The sequence below is a fragment of the Lathamus discolor genome, chromosome Z (genome assembly GCF_037157495.1).
Source record: "Lathamus discolor isolate bLatDis1 chromosome Z, bLatDis1.hap1, whole genome shotgun sequence".
Taxonomy (NCBI): Eukaryota; Metazoa; Chordata; class Aves; order Psittaciformes; family Psittacidae; genus Lathamus; species Lathamus discolor.
Genome location: NC_088909.1, coordinates 8,041,104 through 8,063,806, shown reverse-complemented (window position 1 = coordinate 8,063,806; position 22,703 = coordinate 8,041,104). Strand labels below are relative to the sequence as shown.

The following is a 22,703-nucleotide window of genomic DNA, read 5'->3' as shown; positions in this document are numbered from 1 at the left end:
TCAAGTAATGGTACTTACAAATAGAATGACTTTATTTAGACAAGTAAACAACAACAACAAAATTAGTTATCCCATAGTGACTAAACATTCAGGAATAGTTACTTACTGGGGTACAGTGTGCCCTAAATGTCATGTCAGATTTGACTACTGAGATCTGGTCTAGATTTCATTGAGATGCTGCTTTGATGTTGACTTACATTGCAGGCAGATTTATTGTTTTTTGCTACTCTAGATTTCAGTTAAATGTTTATTTTGGAAGTGTTTATTTTGCAATAAAAATAGAAGTAGTGTATTAAAATATTTTGTTAGACTACAGTTATGTTATCCCTTATGAATTTAAGAATATGCAGTTGTGAATAGAGTAATTTAAGGGGGTTTACTAAAATTAGGAATGTGAGTCACACTAAAAAGGGTTCTACTCATTTTGAGACCAAGTTGCTAGCTCAGGTTTCTTTTAAAATGTATCTAGTCTTTCTGTTTGACTTGGTAAAAATATGTGCAGATGCACTTTTAGATGGAGAAGTTATTTTTATTTAAAAAATGTGAAGTTGTATGCCAAATTGCTTCATATTCTGATGCCTATCTTCCCCCATGATATGCTATCTGTTACAAAGGAAAAAATGATACACAAACAGAAAAATGAACTCTAATAAATTTTCCTTAAACATTAAGTAATAAAGCCAAATGATAAATTCTGATATATATTTTAACTACAGAAATTGCTTTGTGTTAGGAAACACAACTGGCTGACTTCCTTGCAAGAAGCCACACTGTCATTTTTAAAGACAGTAAAAAAACCCCATGCATTTATTCTGTGCTTGAAGAAACACTTATGAAAAGTTGCAGTTGCAGATTCCATACCAAGATATGGCTACTAGTGTTAATTTCTGCAAAGGATTTTGCTAAAATATCATTCTGATAATGCCCATTGTATTTATTTAAAAAAATGTTCAGGAAAAATTTGTTTGGGATTTGGCAGGAGCATGATCCTTGCATTTGATAGATGATGAAAGGCAAGGTGAAACATGAAGGCTGAGACTTTTTTTTTTCCTCTTCTGAAAGGAGCATATATTGGTTAAACAGAGCTTTGAGATTAGTTGTAATGGAAGCTGCATGGCTGAATCATTTTTGACTGGGAGTTTTGGTCATGATGTGCATCCAATGCAAGCAGTAGATATGAAAGACAAAACTGGGATTTCGCTGAAAACTCATTTCTCATCTCTGATTCTCCTCCTCTTCCCTCCAGTTTAATCTATGACCACTGTTCATCTATTCAGGACCTCCATCTAACTTATTTAAAACCACAGGTTTTCAGGGTAGTTATTTCCATGTATTTTAGGGGCAGATATGTAATGGTTGTTGGGAATTGTCTTTGCACAACTAACCAAGTTTGCATAACTAACCAACTAACCCTTTTAATGGGACATGATAAGTAGCTTGGCTCTGTATTCAATATGCCATATCTCACAATAGTATTCATTCGAGACTGGAACCCTTAGCTGTTACTGAAATGTTAATATTAGATGGTAGCACCTGTGCAACAAAAGTGATAGGAAAATAAGGCACTGTGTCTTATTTTAGCTTGTAGTTGAGATAATTATCAGTATTAGGTTCCAACTAAGCAGAAAGGACTGAAGTCCAAGCTTTCTTTGTCTTTTGTAGTTGTATTTTAAAGTGAGCTGGTGGGCATCTTGGGTAGTACAACTAGAGTAGATGCCAGATTTGACTTCAACTAGTCACATTGTATTTGCAATGTATGTGCCTACACATAGTCACTGTTCTGTATGTTTGTAGCATCTTCACTTATGAATGAATTCAGCTTTCTTTGCCTCCAGTGATGCATTTTAAATTTTTTTAGAGGAACAATTAAGTCATAGATGTCTATAATCCCATCACTTTAAGGATGTTTGTTCATATTTGTTCAGTGTTGTGTTCCCTTCAGGTGGAACAAAATAGTTTGAATTTTGTCCGTGACAATGGCAATGCACTTATTGTTAAGAATAACTGAGTTATTCTGCTGCCTTGCCCAGACAGTATGTTGCAAAGGAGTGTAATGTGTAATGGGTGCAGATTTTTTAACTTGGTTGGATGGAAAACAGAACCAGTGCATTAGTCATCCTGTTTCGTTTTGGTTGGCTTTTTCTGTGGTTCCTGGCTCCAAGAAAAACACTCTTGTCCAATTTACACACAAAGTGAAAGGCAGGATGTATCTTTCCTATAGCATCAAACTTTTCAATGAAAAATATCAGTATGTGTCATTGCCATGTGCCTGCAAACACACAGAAACAAAAGCGGCTTTAGGATTTCGTGCAAATCGCTCACTTTAAACTTAGGCTTGTAAAAATATCTTGGTGCTTTATTTACTTGTAAACATGCATTTAGAGCAACTTGAATAATGCGTCTGTAAGATTTTATTCTAAATATCCATCTTGAAGTGGGGTGCTTGTGGCTAAGCAGTCCTAATACAGAATGTGTTGTGCTTTTGGGGCTCTGGGAAATATGAATTTGTCAATGATGTGATATTGTGCATGTGGTTGCTATCACTCAATGTGAAAGATCTGTTGCATGTTGTACCCTTAAGCCATCAACACAGGAAACAAGGGTCTTTGTTGCAGAAGATTCTTTCCTAAATCACACATAATCGTTGCAGTATTTCAACCTGAAGAGAAGCTTACGTAACTCTGAATTCTTCATCACTTTATCTTTAGCACGTTTAAATCTGCTTTACTCATTTTCTGAGGAAGTGTTGAATAAGATCTGATTCATTGTCACTGATGTTTAGGTCTTCTAAGTTGAAATAAATCTAGTGATGTCTAGGAGACAAGTCTCTCTTCCATTTATATGTGGTTCTCTTGGGTCCCCAAAATCAAAACCCACCTAATCTGTTCACTGAGATGCAGCACTTGGAATGAGAGTCTATTTTGGATTATAAATATGATTTGTTGCAAGTTCTTGAATGTTTAACCTTTTCACAACTCTCCTCTTTAGTAAAACTGGAAATAAATTACACTTCATATAGATTACATGTGGCATTTAAAAAAAACCCTATTATATATTGTGTCAGGTTTTTTTTTATTTCCTTCCTTTTTAGCTAAAAATCAAGTTCACTTTTGATGCAGGAAAAATGTACAGTTTTGTTTTCAAAGCAAAGGGCGTTTGAAGAGAATAACATCTTGTACCTGGAAAAATATTTTTGCGACACTTATTACTTCTGCATTAAAAAGAAAAAGAAGTGAGATTTGGATGAAGACCAGATGTTGCAGATGAGCTTTCTGACGGTTGAGTAAAACTTGTTATTAGAATGTTAAGGGTTTAAAAAAGTGTGTACATACTGGCCTCTGTTGTTTGATGGCTTCAAACTGCCTAGGTCTCTGCTGGTTCTGTGCATGCCATAGGTTTTCTAGGTAAAGAGGTGGATGTGTGTTACAGAAACACATTGAACAGTGAGAATATTTCTCTTCTCCCAAAAATCTTAATCCAAAGTAAAATTGAAGTGCTGTATATTGGCCTATGCGTAGTTCAAGAGGAAGTGTCTGAGAAGTTGTTTTCTTCTGGAAAGAACTCAGACAAGGAGAACAAACTCCAAGAAAAAGTAGCATCCTTCTTTTTGCACTCCTTTATATCACTTCTGCCTGGAGAAAGGAGGTCTCTTAACATGTTTGTACACTATCAGAGTTTAAATGCAAACTCCTGAACTACTGGCTGTACTGCCCTTGAGTGAAAGAGGCCGGAAAGGATTGTTTTCATTAAAGTTTAGTGCCAGAAATGTTTTAATTAAGGTTTCATGTTTTCTGGATTGCAGAATTAATTAAAATAGCTGTTGCTTTTACTTTATGAGGGTTATATAAAACTATTGATTCTTCCCAAGAAGAGCCAAATTATACAAATAAACAATTTCCTATTTATTGGAAGTTGGATTTTTACTTGCAATATCATAATATCATACATGGGAAAGAAATGGGTCTTCCAACTACTAGCTTATCAAAGAATGATTTTGTGTCTCTTACCCATTTTTATATTAAAAGTAAATATGAAGATTAAAAAAAACGCAAGCGGATCTAGTCTGAAAATTAACACACTTCAGTCTGCAAATGGGGCATCTAAGAACCCAGTAGATGTTTGCAGCAATTCAGAAGGCAACATGGAAGTTTGAGAACAGTGTAGTGGGGGGAAAAGAAAAGCCTAAACACAGCTGTGAAATTAATATACACTAGTCATAATTTGTTGTGTGTGTAAAGCCAGGAATACATAACACAAGCAGGCCAATACTTTTCACTTCCAATTCCACTCACCTGATCTTACTGTTCTAACTGTTATGGAAAGGAAGGTTTTCTTCTGAGTTTACATTCAAACTGTGATGTAGGGCTTAAGGAAGGCTGGACTCATGACAGCCTTAAATCATTCCTCAAGCACATCTAAAGATGTTTTAGAATCTCAGGGCCTCCAGAGCTCTTCTATCAGTGGAGAAAAAGAAAGAAATTACTTTGAAGAAACTCAATGTAAAAAACTCTAAATGTAAAGAAACCCTGTAGGCTTTTACATTGAGGACTGAGCTGTTACAATGAAAGATACATCACTGTTTAAAATGTGTTGTAAATGACAGATCCAAGGTATCCTGGAGTGTTTGGGAGAAGGTAGAGAAAATGAAGCAAACTTGCTATTGTCTGAAATATTTTTTAGTTTCTTCTTGTGTATTCACACTTTTCTATACCTGAAATAAAAGTGTTTTAAAACATTTAAATGCTTGATGTAAATTCTTTACAAAATGTTCCCCAATGATAAATAACTGTATACTACTTTATTTAAACAGGAAATTACTGAATTACTTTTCCATTCGGTGAATCCTTTTGTTTTATAGAGAAAGTTGCGCCGTTTCACAGAGCCATATACTCATCTGGAATGTGCTGACACGATGTAGTTGGCATTAGTTGGGCAATGCTAACTGCTTGTTAATTGAGACCGTTAGCTGAAAATCTGCCTCAAAATTCAGTGACAGAAGTTGACTGTAGATAGACAAGAATGTGAGAATATTGAGCTGAACAGTCATCACAGAAGGTGAAGAATGGAACTGAGTACTAATTCCTGAGTCTATATGAAAATCATGATGGAAGGGCTGGAGGGTTTTAAATGTCTGTAGCAAATCCCCTGTGCTTTAGTTCTGCTACCAGTCTTTTAGGTTAGCTGCTGCTGTAGAGAGCTATGCCATCATTTTTATCCTCATGTATCCCTTATACTTACACAGGATTTTCACTTTTGAGTGTCATTCAGCTCTAATCAGTAGCCAGTCTTAGGACAGTCTTGTCTCTCAAGATTTTGACGGCTATCAGTTGAGATTCATTTATTTTAGTTTTCTAAAACTATTTTAGTTTTTTCAAATTATATACAGTATTTAAATACACTATGATTGTACTTTATTTAAGTGTTGCTTTTGTCACATTTGGGGGAAGTATCTATCTTGCTCTTCATAATTGGCTGTCCTTGATGTTCAAGTATGTTATCCCATGTTGTTTTTCTAATGTAGTTGTTCCTACTTTAAAAGCAAAACAAAACACAGCTAGTATACAACGTGTGATTTTTCTATAAGAAGTTACTCAAGTTTTGCATCTATTTTTGAGCTCCTTACTTTGAAGTCTGGCAAGTGAAGCACAGAACAATAATACTTTGGGGCTGGGCACAGTTTCCTTCATCTGCATCGGCCCTTTGCCAGCAGTTGTGGCTGGACAGAATGTGAGGGGCAGAAGTTCTTGTCAGTAGCCTGCGCTGTCTTAAGGGGGTTAAATAGCTCTGCAGCTGCAGTAGCCTGGCGCTACTGCAGGTGCAGGAAACATTCACCACTGGAGGATATGATTATTTCCTGGAAAATAAACTAGGATCATTGCTGTTAATGTTCCTTCATTGTGAAAGGGCTGTGTCGCTGTAAGATCACATTGGTGACATCAGGCTCAGACTAAATGAAGTTTGAAAGAAATTTTAGGTTCTTTTGAAGTCCGTAGAGAGTTGCGTTTATGGGTAGAATTAAGGTTGATGTAGCTCCTTAATTATGCATGTCCCTAACATAGTTATTCACATTTCTCTTTCTATTTAACAGTTTTACTGTTGTTTGGGTGTTTATGATGTTTGTGGTTTTACTTTGGTGTATGAAACCACATTCAGTGTGGATTTTGATTCAATGTAGTTTTTACAGACAGGCAAGGCTTTTCTTCACAGTGTTTGAATAGTTTTGTACTTTTAAATACTCAGTCTTTGTATTAGGCTGAGGTTTTAACTTTACTGTGTATTGAAAACATGGCTACATTTTGCTGAAGAACAAGCTTTGGCAAGCTTAGTTTAACACAGTGAATCTGTTAAAGCTTTCCACCCTTATAGAATCTTTTCTTCTTTTAGAGATGTGACACTGGGGGAGGAAAGAAATGTTAATTTTTGCAGAAGAAACAAAGAGTTGAAGTTGTAACAAGACTTGAATGCTGAGGAGCTTCCAAATTCCTACTTCAGGTGTTTCAGTTAGAAGCTGCATTCTTGAAAGCTCCTGCATAGTAGTTTCTTAATGTGTAAAGGTATTTAATTGTGCTGCTTAATGAGAATTTTCAGGTCCATAAAGATCTATTTTAAGGACATACATAAAAATGCCACAGCCCTGCAAGCTAGCAAGTTGGTAGGTGGATCATACTTAAACCTATGAGCTCTGTGAAGAAGACATTGTGTAGATAGTCAGAGGCAAAAGATGCGTTCTAAATTATGCTCTACACAAAATGATAGATCAAATAGAAATAGTTATACCTGTAGCTAGTAATTCAGTCATGGAATTAGAACCTTTGTGTGGCTTATGGTACCTGGATTTGTTTTCCTTATTTTGCATGAATCTGGCTGTCCTAAATACAGTGCATGATTGTTCACAAACAAGTCTGCAGTTTAAAATATGTCTGATGGGAAGACACATCAGCACTTGACCTGTGGCAGTATTTTGAGTGGAGGGATGGACTGGTGCTTATAAATCCTCTGAAAAGAGTTTTCTTTTTAAGCACATAATTTCATTGAAAGATCTAGAACATGTCTGCCTAAGGGTGAAAACTCATCCTTTGGGTGGACCAGAAAAGAGTGACTACATCCTAAAGAGCATTTTTTAACACTGATTTCCAAGTTTGCAGGGAAAAGTCAAGGTGGTATTAAAATTAACTACATTTGCAGCATGTAACATGGTTAAATTTGAATCTTTCTCAGTTTAGTTTATAATGAGAATCAAGTTATTAAGAGTAACAGAATGGCATGGAATTTATTATTTTGCACAGTGTGACATGGAGTTGAGTTAGCAAAACATCATCACGTTTAAACTGGCCATCAGCTCTAGATCTTTGTATAACAATAGAAAAAACTGCAACCCCAGGCATTCCAACTAGTTGTTAGTAGTATGGCAAGCTGGTCAAAATAAGTGTATTTTTTGGTGCAGAACAGGAAGCATATGGCTAGCTAATAGTACTGTGGTACAATGTGTCTTACATTAGTTACATAAAAAAAATTAGTTAAATGCACTTAAAGTGGAGTTAGAAACAGGGGAAATCTTTGCATGTGCTGTAGCTTAATCCATGTGCATGCAATGAATTACCCAGGTAATTAAAGTTGCTTGGTGCAATGAATAGCTTTAAAAGAGATACAAGGAAATTGCTTGGACTTAAATACCGTAAGTATGTAATTGCAGAAAATGGTATAAATTCATCTTGGTGTCTGTTGTTTCTATAATGTAAGTTATGTCTTGTGCTGTAACTGAATTTTATTGCTCCAGGGTGTTTTGAAAGTGAGACAACCCATCTTAATAGGGTTTTTTGGTAAACAGTTTTTAAAAAGAAAACATGAACAGTGTCAGAAAGCTGAAACATACCTCCTCTCTTTCACTTCTTCATATGCTCAGATTTCTGGGCATTTCAGTTGGATTCCTAATTTTCTAGTTTAAGCTTGTCTAATTGTAACTCATTAAGATATGTTATGCCTCTTTCAGCTAGATGGAACTTTCTGTTGTCCTTACAGTTCTCCATGGAGATGGGCACCCAGTGATACTGTTGAATACGTCGCAACTGTGTAGTAGCTCACCCTGATAGAAACCCAGTTTCTGGCTCAGTTCTCTGCACTTTATGGGCATTCTGCCCTTCCAAGAACTCATCATCTCCTGGTGTAAATTCTCACAGATTTTTTCCAATTAAGTGAAGTTTACCTTGGACTGACTTCTGTGCAGCTTTTCATTAATTAATTGGACAGTGAAACAGAGTATGCTCACAAAGCTTGCAGGTGATGTCAAGGTAGAAAAAGCTGCAGCTCTCTTGGTGGACAGTTTCATAATTTGAGCTGATCTCATTAAATTGCAGTACAGTCCCAAATTAACAAACTGAAATTAGTCTGAAGTCTCCTTTTAGGAAGGAGAAATTAAGTGCTCAAATGCAGAATGGGAAAGAAATTATTAACAGTATTGCATAAAAAGGTTGTGTACAGTTGCTTAGAAATTCACTGTGAAACTTTGTTCTGTGGATGAAAGAAAAAACCTGGGGATATAGATTCATCCTCTGCTTTAATTGCAGCAAAGTGTGAACTGTCTGTCCATTTGTTTCAGATTTGGAAAGAATGTGCTTGCAGATTAAGTCATATCAGGGAGTTATGCAAAAGGGAATTTTTCATGGATCATTTTTTCTCTCTGTTCTATGGTCTGTTTAACCCCATGATACTGTAACCAATATATTGAAGCTGCATGATATCTGATTGATTATTCATAATGAGAAGAATTGTGAAAAAGTTGTTCTCCATATATCAGTTGATGATGGGACAAAAACCAAGCTGATTTTGCACAGATAATTTAAGCAAGGATTTTGAAGTGTGTGGATAATAAAACGTACATGTGGATAACAGATTTTCTTAGGTAGAATCTCATTTTCTAAGAAGGAGCATGACCACCCCGCCCTGTGTGTGGTTTAACACTTGGTTATTAACTTCTGGTCCCATTTTGCACAGCAGTGTTCTACAGATGGGGTGGCGTTTGGATCAGAAAAGCAGTAGTAACCTCCATGTTATTTTGATTCTTACCCCCTCAACATATTCATTTGGGTGGTCCTCCTGCTGCAGGTGGTCCTCAGATTGATGAATCAAAGGTTAACTGTGCGTCTAGAAAGCCCAGAGCTCAATTTTAGAATACTCTATCAATTTCAGTGTGATCTTGCCAGGTATAATAGTTCTGCATTCTCGTCGTATGGCCCATTCTTCATAGTCAGGTAAGGAGTAAGTATAATCCTGCTCTTCTAACCACTGATGTCAGCAAGGCAGGAGAATCGAGTCTTCTTTTTGAAGATCCCAAGTCTGTTTTGCACAAAATACATACAGTTATTGTCCCAAAACCTCCTTCAATTGAGGTGTCTACCTTTTTTCAAATGTGCTCTTAAAAGCTGGGGCTAGGTGACTGTCAAACAGGTAGTCAGACTGCAGGTAGCATTAGTGTGCTTAAGTGCCTGGCTTCCCTTTTCAGGTAAATTTATAGCTATGTAACTGGAATGTATTTATGACTAAGAAAATATTTTGTCATAGGTTTTGAAACTGCGAAGTCTCTCGCACTGCACGGGGCATATGTTATCCTGGCCTGCAGAAATATGTCAAGAGGCAATGATGCTGTACAACGCATTCTCCTGGAATGGGTAAGTGAATGTATATAGTGTCCAGCACTGAGCTGTGTTTTATAAGACATGAAGTCTTTTGTGCAGTGAAAGAGATATTACACTTCCATTCAAGAATCTAAGGAAGAAGGCATTTTTCTTATTTTGTAGTAGCGTGTTCAGTCAGTGGTATATCAGTGATAAAGATTTTTCATTTTGTATGGCCATATTGGACTGTAAGGCTTGACATGTTGTTATCCATGTTACATACAGATGCTTTGTAAGGGTGGAAATGTTTGAAAGAACCACTGAGGCATGGTTCATAGTTCTTAGGGCAAGAATTTCCAGAACCAAATTGTGTAACTAACTGAAGGAGAATGTACTCAGTCAGATACCCAAGACAGCCACTATCTGCCCATAGTTATCATACTATGGCAGATTTCAGATCATTCTTAGACTTTTCAAAACCAAGGATGTTTACCTCCTTTCCTAGTCCATCAGGCCCAACAGCACTGCCATGCAGTTTGCCTCAACATTATTTTTCCCTTCCCATTTCTTTAATTTTTCTTTCAATTTGTCATGCAAGTACTAGCTCTTCAGTACTGTCTATTCCTTTGTTTCTTTGACTTCTAACTTCCTGTCCTTTTTTGAGGGGGTAGAATCTTCTAATGCCCTTATTAAAAATTATTCAGTGCTCTAGATTTATTCCTCCCACATTTACTTGCTAGTAAGATTGCAGGCCACTTTTGTCTGAGCTTGCTATGACTGCTGGCTTCCAGGACATAATCTGTTGACACAGTCCTCTACACTTTACTTGGATAATAAACTGAAGGATCAGATTCTTGGAATTTTATTTCTTTCCTGCTAAAATTAGTGATGAGTATTTTAGCTTTATTTCCCAAGCTCTGAAAATACTTCAGCTGTTCTTGGATGATATGGGACAGCACTCTGTAGTATTAGAATTTACACATAAGTAGTCTACAGATAATTATAATATTTATTAGTACAAAACAAACAGCACTTACTCACAAGTAACTATTGCCAAAGAAGTGATGCTTGTAATATTGCTAATTTTTGTAACCACAAGTTTTTTCAAGAAAGTCTTTGGATTTAGGCCTTCTTCTCTTGCCTAGATGGTACTAATGATTTACATTAAGGAATTGAGAGAGAAAAGTATCTTCCTTTCCCCTTCAATACTTCACATAAAAGCTTTAATTTTGTTTTTTTTATTTAAATAGTGTGGGATTCCAAGAGAATTCCAACAGCGGCAAGCATAGTGTGTGTTGCTTAAACATCATCTATCTGTGTGATATCTGGTGATATTCTATCTTTTGAATTTAGTAGTCTCAGTCCAGCTAAGTATGGCTGTATAGAATGTTTTTAATGTAACTAAAATAAGGCTGGTACTAAGTACCTTTTATTTGGAAAAAAACCCAGCCCATTACCTCTTGAATTGTAAGCATATGTCTGAGCACTTAGAAGGCATAGGAGTTCAGGAGTGCTTGTCTTAATGCCTATATTATCTCACCAAAAGTTAATGAATTGTTAATTGAATGAGGATCACTGAAGGTCAAATTACTTCAGAAACACTACATTTATTTACTAACAGTTTTCATACTCTAATTGTTCAGAAAAGAATTTCATCTGTAAACTGGGTAGCTGGAAAACCTTCAATGCATCTTTGTAATGGCTTTGTTGTTGTTTATTGAGAGGGACTAATTAACTTTGATTATTGCACTAATATTATGGCACTTTGACAGTCCCTCAGATTTATGACTCTGGGAAAATAAACAAATGAAATGCAGGTGCTGGAGCAGAAAGAATAAGTTATTACTGAACTTTAATTACTTGGAGTGTGTAACCAGGAGAGAATTAGTTGATGAATTACAAGATGCTTAAAATTTACATCAAATTGCAAGCAATCCTGAGGAAAATAAACACAAAAACCTTCCCAAAGTCAGTTTCTGAAAACAAAAAGACAAAGACATTTGATTGATTGATACTAATTTTAAAATATTGATGTAAAATATTAATTTTTGGCTTATAGGTGTAACTACAAAGCAGGAAGCTGTTAATTGAAAATTCTTTCCTAAAATGAAAGAGTTTAAGAAAAGTGTGAGCAGTCTCTGCACATGGTTCAGCTGAATTCTCCATCTGTAGCTGCAACTATCCTGCTATAAAGAGCCTTAAAGCATGCATAGTATTTTGTCTCCTTTGTTCCTAGGGAAAGCAAATTATTGGAGGAAATGGGTTTACCTTCAATTTGGAGCCAGTTCTATTTTAAATTATAGCTGTTTAGGATGTAGTCTTAGAAAGCCTCATGTTTGTGTTACTCAGGTAGGGATTTTTTGGCAACAGTTTTGCTCCTGCTCCTAAATGGTTTATGTTTTCTTGTAAATTTTTGAGATTAAGTCTATAAACTGGACTATCAGTACTGTCTTCCTCCAGGATTTTGAGGTAGAAATTCAGTAAATATGTTCCTACTCTTCAACTGAATGTTCAAACCCTGTTTCTTCTTTGTGTGAACTGTACTTTTATAACTAAAAAAACTCTTTGCCATATAGTATCCTAGTGTATTTACAGGTCATAAATGTAGTGTGCTGTAAATAAAATTGGTAGTCCTATAATAACGTGTATATTACCAAAAGCAGTGTTTATCCTTCACTGACTTTGCTGTGGGACGAAATGCTCTGTTTTGAGTACTTAAACATTAGTACTCAAGGTTTAAAAACCTTACTAGTCAAGGTTTAGATGTTGGATAAAGAATATTTCCTGTTTCATTCTTTTTGTTGTAAGATGCAAAAGAGACTTCTGCTTATTTTGCAAGAAGATTAAGAAAAAATGTATAAACAACTGTTATTATTTCAAGTTTTGATACAGTTATCTAATTGATGGTGTGTATTAAGTGAAGGCTGAAATATATACAGAAAAAAAATGTAAGTCTTGAACAAACCACAACCACCACTGCCAAACCACAACAAAACAGAAAAGTCCCCCAAATAAATCCTACTATAATGCAGCATTTAAAAATAAAGTTTGGCGCATTTAAGAGTACTTGGAAAAGCCATCCGGCTTGTTTCCTAAGTGAATCTGTTTCACAGAATCATAGAATAGTTTGGGCTGGAAAGTACTCTGAGAACATCTAGTTCCAATGCTCCTGCCCAGGCAGGGACACCTTTCACTAGACCAGGTTGCTCCAAGCCCCATCCAGCCTGACCTTGAAGACTGCCAGGTGTGGGGTAGCCTCAGCTTCTCTAGGCACCGTGTGCCAGCAGCTCGCCACCCTTATAGGGAAGACCTTCTTCCTTATACCTAGCCTGAACTTCCCCTGTTTAGGCTTGAATCCATCACCCCTTGTCCTATTGCCACAGTCCCTGATGAAGAGTCTCTCTTCAGGATCCTTATAGGCCCCCTTTGGATACTGGAAGGCTGCTCTGAGGTCTCCATGCAGCCTTCTCTTCTCCAGGTTGAACAACCCCAACTTGCTCAGCCTGTCTTCATACGGGAGGTGCTTCAGCCCCCTGATCATTGTTGTGGCCCTCCTCTGGGGCCACCATTTTATAAGGACAAAATGGGACAGCTGAATGGAAAAACCCAAATGTTAAGATCTAGAGAAAACAGGGGGGGATAATGGGAGAAAATAAGGTAGTTGATGTTTTGGGTTTTTTTGTTTGGTTTTGGGTGTGGGGTTTCTTTTTGTTTGGTTGGTTTTTTTCAGATTAGCTGCCGTTATGTTTAAAAACAAAATTCAAACTGATCTTGATTCGCTTTTGGAGACAAATCTGGAAAACTTTTTTTAAGAAGTTTTGTCTGAAGAGCTGTTTTGTAGAGAGTTTGAGCCATTTGAGTAGGGATTGTCTGTACAAACTTGCTGATTACTTTATATAACTGACGTTGGTTTACAACCTGCAGTATTCCAATTACTTTCTTCCTAAACTGCAGCAGAATTTTGCTACTATTGCAGAGAAAGGGAAATTGCCTTATGTAAAGCGTTGTGACAAGTTTCAATGTGACTGGTTTAGCTAGTCTGTCAAATATAATTTTTATAGAGAGGTATAGTAAATTATATTGGTACAATCCAATGTTTCATATAGATACACAGAGAGAAAAAGGAAGAGCGGATAAAGTAGTGGATAAAAAGAGAGATCAGTATAGTTTTACATTTGATATCTTGAAAATGACTGTTGTTCATGCACGATGACATTCAATATCAATTTAAAACTGTTTGATAATTTCTTGCTTGGAAAAGAGGAAATTAGAATTCTAGAGTTATTATTCATTTTAATCAGAAAGAAATTGTCAAACATAAATCTCTCCTTGAGTAGTGAAAGGGACGGAACACAGCCAAGAAAAAATATCAATACTTTCCAAAGGAGGAATGATTGTTCCAAGTCGTAGCTTAATTGACTTTAAGGCTTAATGAAAACTGCTACAGTGCTGTTTGTACACATAGTTGCTCTGACGAACACTGAAAGCTATGCTTCAGGAAGAGAAGCTAGGTAATTTATTTTACATTATTATTGATATAATTTTCTAATTGAGTATGAGCAGAATGTGTGGATAAAATTGTGTAGCTCCAGATGTTAGCAGTATTCTCAAGAAAATACTTAAGAATATGAATGAATAAAATATTTCATAAATCACAGCTTCCCTTGCCAAGATCTCATTTATTTATTCCTGTCAAATAGTCTTTGAAGTAGATATTAAAAGATAAATTGTAAGTTTAATATTTCATAAAAAGTATAATGTTTCTTTTGTAATTATTCCTCAGTGTTAAGCCTACAGCTACATCAAAGATTAGATTAAACTGTAAAAAGAAAATTTGGGTTTGCTTTATATGTAGAAACTTACAAGGTAGAGATGTGACAAGAGAAGACAGAATGGCTATGAAGAAAACTAACAAAATAAACATGACTCCTTGCTGTATTCCTTTCCCCTAAAGTATTCCCTACCTAAGGAGTGATTTATATTCTTGCTGATTAGGTAACTGAATGAAATTAAAACCTGATAAGTGAGTCTTTGTATTCCAATTGTAATCTTGTGAAGCTCAGAAAGACGAGAAGCAAACTGGGCGTGTTTGCACAGAATGTGGGCAACAGTTTTCCTTTGTTGACTATGTGTGTCTCCTGGAGGAATGGGGACTGAGTTCCCAAGTAGTGTTTTGTCTCCACTGGTGTTCTTGCTTTACAATTTTTTGGTATGTGTGTGGAATGCAGAATAGCTCTGTAAAATATTCTTTAGTCTCTTGGTACTAATGGATGCCAATCTTGATGCAGAAGTATAATTTCCCTTTATATCTATTGGATGTTAATTTTGTGGGCTTTTTCTGTAAATCAGTCAGACTATTAATAAAGGATTTCCATACCAAGACCATGTAAGACTACATTAGAACCAGCAAAATACATTGTTCTTGGAATTAACATACCTGAATGATTGAGGGAGGACGTCTCATCATGATTAGTGGCGGGTTGTCAGTTATGGAAAAATCTGAAGAACGTGTAAAAGATGTCTTTGGAGATGTAATAAGTACTGAATGAAACCACAATCTGTTTCACAGAATTGAAGAGTTTCAGACTCTTAGAAATCTCTTCAAAATGCAAAGTATTTCAGAATATCATACAGCTAAAGCACATACATTTCTGTGAAAATATTATGTCCAATATTGTGTTGTTATTTTGTAATAAGGAATTGTATTGTTTCAAAGCATGGTATTCTGAAACTATGTATTGTTGGCTCACATGCTATCACAGTGTAATACACAGTTATAAAAGCCTACAGTGTACAGACGTATTTCATCTTCACTCATCCTCAGTGCTCTTAATAGTGGCCATGCTGAAGAATCAAGATAAGGTAGTTATCCAGACCTTGCAATGGGGAAAAGGCCTCACAGGCAGAGGCATTGTCTTTGTATTAAGATAGTTGGTAATGCAATAAGAAAAAATAAATTTGTGGCAAATAGTTTCAATTGCTATCTTAAAGTGAGTTCAGTTGAAGTGGGTTAAAGTGAGTTTCACTGCTGAGCATAAGGCTTGTTTTCTTTTTAAGGGTGTAATCCAGATCTTTATGAAATGAAGGCATCATTTAATTAACTGTAATTGCAGTGGAATCAGACCTTATGTTACTAGCAGAGACTTGATAGTATAAGCCTTAACCAGTGCTGGTGCTAGTAACAACTGACTGAGAGCAGTATGAAAGTATGGCTGGACTTCGGCCATCATGTTCAAGAATTTACTAGCTTCCTGTGAGTAATCTGCTCAGTTGAGGCACCTTAAGAGAGTGATGTCTGCTGTGAAGTTATTTTCCGAATACAGATAGACAGTGAATTGTTAAATAATGGTAGTCATAATTTTTACGCAGTAGTAGCATGCATGCACAGCACTAATGAAAACTAAGTTTAATACAGTCTGCTAGTATAAGAAGTTGGAAAGCAGTTTCTTTTGTATTTTGAACTCTCCTGGCATGGTCTTAGGTGTCAGTTTCTCAGTTTTCAGGCTTCTATATTGGGATGGTAGCTATGCACATGGACATGTCTCACTCAACCTGTCAGAGCTGTTGATCTCGTTATCAGTGAGAAATCTGTGGTCTTAAGGTTCTTCTGAAACCAGCTGTGAATCAGGGAATGTAGCCACTGACAAGAGCAAGAGTCTTTCTAACGATTTGCAAGGAAATTGCCTAAAACCTCCCCCCTAAAGTGAAAAAAATTGAACAATTTAACCAGCATCTATATGGATGAGTTGTTGAGGCCTATTTTTTGTACACTATAAACATATGGCATGAATTTGCTCTCATTAAAGATGCTGAGAAATGGGAAAGACAAATATTTATATTACATTCATGTTTTACAGTAAAAACAGTGTTCAGTTTGTTTATACAGTTCCACTGTTACAGTTTTTATGGTTAGTAATGAAACCACGGTAAAACAAAGTCTGGATTATATAGCAGATGTGTTAAGCCCCTAACTTTCAAGGTTGGGCATCCGTCTGAATACTGATACACTTTGTTAGAGAGTTGATATGCTGGCTACAGCTGAACTGTTTCATACCTACATCTTCATCTGTAGTTAGCTCTGCACTAATAGTACTAGTTGCTGTACTAAAGAAAGAGTTTTATTATCAAGATAAATACAGAGATATTTTAAAGTAATTATATTTATGAAATACAAAACCAGTCAGTGTGAGAGCAGGAGGCTTTAAAGGATTTAGTAGACATTTTCCAAGCATTTAGGACCTTGTGTGGCTTATAACTCCAATAAACAGGGCTAAATTAAAAATGTTTAATTAATTTTATGTACGCTGTATTTCTCATTGTGGTTCTCAGATTTTTTTTATTCTGGTTCAGTTAATAACTGGGACTCAAAGTGAATGTTAAATGTGAACATGGATTAAAAGGAAAAAAAACAAACTTGTTGAAAGGTGGTTATATTTCAGCTTTTACCTACTTGAAAAGGACCACAGATACATTGAGTCAGTTTTTGATCTTCACTGTACTGTACTGAGTGAAATATGTAATTTGGGTTGCATAAAACAAAGATTATTAATATGAATTCTTCATATGCATGTGACGATTTGCAGGAGAAATTAATGTAAGAAATAGCTTATGTCCCTGCTCAAGGCTTTTTGATTCTGAACTCTGCAGAGAATGGTACTTTTCATAATACTTTATGCTCAGTACCCTCCACAGGCACATTGACTTCCAGTGTAGTGTTCACAAGTGAAGCATTTAATACTAAGTGTCCTCAGAACTCCGCTCTTATTTAATAAATGAGGGTTAAGGAAATAGACATAAACATTATTATGAGGAGAGGCTGAGGGAGCTGGGTCTCTTTAGTCTGCAAAAGAGGAGACTGAGGGGTGACCTCATCAATGTTTACAAATATGTGAAGGGTAGGTGTCAGGATGATGGAGCTAGGCTTTTTTCAGTGATATCCAGTGATAGGACAAGGGGCAATGGGTGTAAACTGGAACATAGGAAGTTCCACGTTAACATCAGGAAGAACTTCTTTACTGTAAGAGTGACAGAGCACTGGAACAGGTTGCCCAGGGGGGTTGTGGAGTCTCCTACACTGGAGATATTCAAGGCCCGCCTGGACAAGTTCCTGTGTGATGTACTGTAGGTTACCCTGCTCTTGCAGGGGGGTTGGACTAGATGATCTTTTGAGGTCCCTTCCAACCCTTGGGATTCTGTGATTCTGTGATTGTATAGTGCTTTTTATTTTGTTAGAAGTTTCTGATTTATGTTGTCATGTCTTTAAGTAGGGAATGCTTTTTAATGGTGTAATATAGATTAATACATGGAGAAAGTTTAGTGATGTCCAGCAAGGCAGAAGGGAATTTGAAGTGGTTTAGCGCTATAGAATTTTTACAAATGTAGGAAATAACATTTTAAAAAGTATGGTAATATGAATGGAGGAGCTACTCTGTAAAAGTCAGAAATCTTTGCTTTCTTTCATCTTTTTCTCAGATATGAGGAGAACCCATATAATGAAACATTTTGAGATAAATTGGGACTTCTTCATAAACATGTATAGGGCAAGCAGAAAGATTTCTACTAAGAATAAAAAACTGGATGCTGGTGGAGGGAAAGAATGATGCAACAGATTAGCTTTATAGCTATAAGAGATGTTGACTAAATTATTTTTGGTCTCATAATTCTATTCACCTTCCAGTATTTGCTACACACCTAAAAAAAAAATCAAAAATGTAATTTTTAAAGAAGTCACAGGATCTTATTGTTCCTTATTTTTTCATTATGTCAGCAGAATGCTGTACATAGAAGTGTTGAGATGATCTTTTTTTATGATTTGTCTCTTTAGCACAGTCCTATTCTTAATCTGGAAGTGTGAATCACGAAATCCGTACCATGCCTAAAGCTTTGTAATAATACTGCTTAAATGCAATATGAACTTTATAACAAAAAAAAAAAGAAAAATTGATACTCCCCCCTAAACATAAAAATGAAATAGAATAACCCCTTTAAAATGCCCTTCATGCTTAGTTTTCAGCTCAGTGGCACTAGGAAATACCTTTGCTCAACAGTATTAAAACCCTGTCTGTAGCTGTCTGTCTTTAGAAGAAACATAGCCTTTGTACATTGAACTTGAGTTTAGCTGGTAGGGTGCAGAGGAGTTTGGTTTCATTGATACTTTACATACACTAGTGTAACTTGGGTTTGATTTTTTTTCTGAACCTTTGTGTCTCAGACTCTAAAAATGTTTAGTGCTGACAGTGAATATTCATTTACTGTAGTCCAAGTAGATGCACTCCTACATGAACTGAGTTCTGCTGTCACTGGATTTCTGGTTGTCAGTTCTGGGAGAGGAACGGGGGAATTAAGGAGCTGGATGTATATGTTTTTAAACCATCTTCACAATTAATCTGATTGTAACATAAGCTTGCAATATATTCCATTAATGAAGAAGACAAGCTTAGCTTATAGTAAATACAGTACTAAGTGTTTATAGTGCATTTCATATTTTACATGATTCCCTTTATAATTCTGCTTATCTTTTCATTCTAATTCCCTAAAGGATGTATAAAAGAACCCCTAAAGAGAGTAATTACTGCTCTATTCCTTAACCAAGGCTCCTTTTGCAAAAAGAAATCTGAGCTGCTTTTTAAAGAAGGCAGTTTTAAATAAAAATGCAAATAAGCTGCTTTGTAACCACATTAATTACCCACCTAGCCTCTTATTACCGTGTTTGTATTGTTTGCAAACACTATTTACAGTCGTGTGGAAATTACCATTCCTGGGCCAGAGGAAGGCAGTGGTTGGTAGGTTGTGCTTTGGAACCAATTAGAGTGAACCTTGTCTCCATCAGGGCTCATGGGAGAAGGCATAGCCTTGCAATGTCAAATAACGGCATTAACTCAGACTGCATGGGCACCGGCTTGTAATTATATTATTGGCCCTCTTTTGCTTCTGCAATGAGTTTCATTCTCTGCATTTTAAAACTAACAGGCAGCATTGCCTCTCACTAATGATTTAATATGTACTGTGATAATTTTTTATGAAAGTCATGGTGAAATCCGGTGGGTCGTTTTTGTCCTCAAATTGGTTCCTTGTTTTAATTTTATAGAAAATAAGCAAAAACCTACTGTTTGTGTTCAAGATCTCATAGATTTCCATGTAATTGATTTTTCACATTAAAAGGGCAACTTTATTAGTTGATTTCATTATTAGAAGTGAACAGGGTGGAGTATCTGTTAGTATTAGTTGTAAATAGTATGTTAGCTGGCAATAATTGAATGGTCATAGGTCTTTCAGGACTTCGAAGAAACTGAATACTTCATAGTAAAATGTAGTCGTATTCGTTAAGTAAAATGCACACTTGTTGCTAACCTTGTATGTGTTCTTTCCTTGGATTTCTGTGTCACTTAGGATTGTGAAATGGGCCGTTACTCTAAAAATTACTCAGAAATTAAAAGAAATGCCTCAGCGTTCATGCTTTTGGAGTTACAAATGATTTCAGATGCCAGAGTTTGGTTTGATGGGTCACACAGTCTGCAATGTGAAGAATTGTTTTTTTAAGATTTGTTTTCTTAGGCTTGTAACCAGTCTGTCAATACGCTAAATGAGTCCTGAGTAGGAGGAACTTTTCTTGGTTAAGTTTATGGGAAAGAAAATGTAGGGGAGATTATTTTCTTCCTGCTTATGTACTGCACGTATCTATAGAGCTGCTACAGTGTGATAATGTTTAAAGGCTACTTGCTGATAAAGACAAAAATGTTAAGGTCTGTTTCAGTTCTACTGTAACACTGAATACAGTAGAGTAGGAAAATAGCAACTCCATCACTGTGTAGTACAACTCTGCATAATTGTTACGCATTAAAAAGAAGAAAAAGGAAAAAGAAGAAAAAAGATGCTTGTTGCTGGATCACTTATAGTTTTTTTTCAGTGACAAGGGACTAATGTGAGCGCATGAAAAGAAGCACTGACTTGGTTCATGATCCACAATAGCTTATAAAACTGAAGATAATTATCTGGCTTACGACTACAGAGCAGCATAAATGGCATAAAAATAGCATAGATAGAGTTCAACAGGAATACAGAGGATGTATAGAAAGTAGGCTTGATAAGTAGAGTGCTCAAAAGGTACTATTAATTTGTTTGCTTCTCAATGATATTTCTAAATCTTTTATTACTATAAAGCCAAAGCATTATATTAGTTTGCTTAGTTTACTGTCTTTTCTAATTTCTTCTCTTCCTTAATTTCCTTTTATCCTGATAATTACCTTTGGAGGTGGTGAGTTGGGGATAGAAGAGAACTGACCTTTGCTTGATCCCCTGGACTTCCCTTCAATATCCTGTTACTTTATCTTTTACCTCACTTTGTTATATTTAGCGCTAGCTGTGAGAAATTGCACTGCTTTCTTTGAAAATCTCCATTTCAGCAATGCATGATAAGAACTGTGGTTTATAATATGTCCAAGGAGAAACTGTTCCAAGTGGGGTCCAGAATGGTCATGGTTCTTTAGGTAATTTCACAAACAAAACATTGAAACCTTTGGCGTCTCACGGACATTATCTTCAGATGAATAAGGTAGTTTATTATCTGCTTATTTATCTCAGATGGTTAAGGCACTAGGATAAAATGACATGATACCATTGTGCTGAAAATTTATGATGCTTAATTTAGTAAGAGGCTGTAAATCTAAGGTATATCAATGTGCTGTTATTCAAAAGAATGTATATTTCTCTTATTCATTAAAAGGTCTGTTTCCAGAGTCTACTGAAAATATTAATTTTCTGTTGCCTTGAAGAGTTTTGCGTCAGACCCTAAATATCCATAAGCATGAAGTTTGTTTTTAAGGGGCAGAGCTTTAGGTATATATCTGCAGCCATTAGTCCACATTTAATTTGCAAATGTTGAGATACTTGCCAATATCTGCCATAATTTATATTATTTAATGTCAAGCATTTGAAGGTAATTGTACTGTCCTGTGCTTATTTCTTTTTTTCTTTAAATCCAGAACTGTGTCACTGAGATTTATTATAGCTTTGTTGAGGGAGTACACATTAGATATGACTACCTGTTCATTATGAGGTGATGTAATTTAAAAAAAATCATATTTAGCTCTTTTCTGGTTTATGTCTTGGAAGGAAGCACTTCACATGTGTGCTTTCCCAATTGTGCTAGGGGAGAAAGAGTTCTGAATGCAGTTTGTCCTGTTAAAAGTAATTTTGATTTTTACTCGTGACTTGCTATGTGAGAACTCTGAACCCCTACATGAACAAGTAAACACTTCCTTTGTGTTTTCTAAACAGCAACTCTTCTTTCTTTAATAGTACTCTATTGATAGGGGATGCTTGTAGTGAAAATTTACATGGAAACCACAATCTAAATGTTCTGATTTTTGTACTAAACCCAGTACTAATTTGTTCTCAATAAAGATATTTGGTGTGTCGTTTTGTAGAAGCAACAGTGTGTTAAACTTGTTCTTTCTCATATTTCATTTGAGGCCACTGAGATACAGCGTTAACTTCAGCAATAAACTTTGCCTATCAAATAGAATCATTGAATTACTACAATGAAATGAATGTTTTGGGATTTTTTAATTTTTTTTTTTCCTGTTAGAGCCACAAAAAACAAGCCTTGAACCGCCTAAATGAATCTTGAGTATCTGATCCTAGCATGTAAAGGAAAATATAGCATAAAACATATAACTAGATACTTTTGTTTTTTTGTAAGTATGCTTATCAAAACTGTTGTTATTTTAATTTTGAGTAAGAAAATAAATTAGGATGTCTTTACATTAGACTTGTACTTTATATATGCCTCTTTCAGGTCCTCTGAATCCTTACTATTATACAGATGACAACTATGTAATTTGTAGGGCAGTTCTGGTCTTTTGGTTTTCCCTAATTCTTGTAAGGGACGCATTGTGATCTGTAGTTCAGTTTTAACTGGAACATCTTTAGGCCTTTTAGTCCTTGATGTTGGATGTGATGACAAAGAGCTATTTGTACTTAAAGGTCCTAAACACACTGTGTTAGACACCTTCAAAGGAAATCTGGTCAGAGTTTTACACTACAGATTCTTGACAATGTGACAGAGTGGTGACGCATAGCTAACCCAGCTCA

At 35.8% G+C, this 22,703-nt stretch overlaps 1 protein-coding gene across 1 annotated transcript in view; it reads left to right on the top strand.

Moving 5' to 3' along the window:
- WWOX (WW domain containing oxidoreductase) overlaps positions 1-22,703 on the top strand; it is a 527,331-nt gene that overhangs the window by 20,583 nt on the left and 484,045 nt on the right. The window contains 1 exon segment of the mRNA XM_065664014.1: positions 9,559-9,665. Coding sequence (XP_065520086.1) covers positions 9,559-9,665 — 107 coding nt within the window.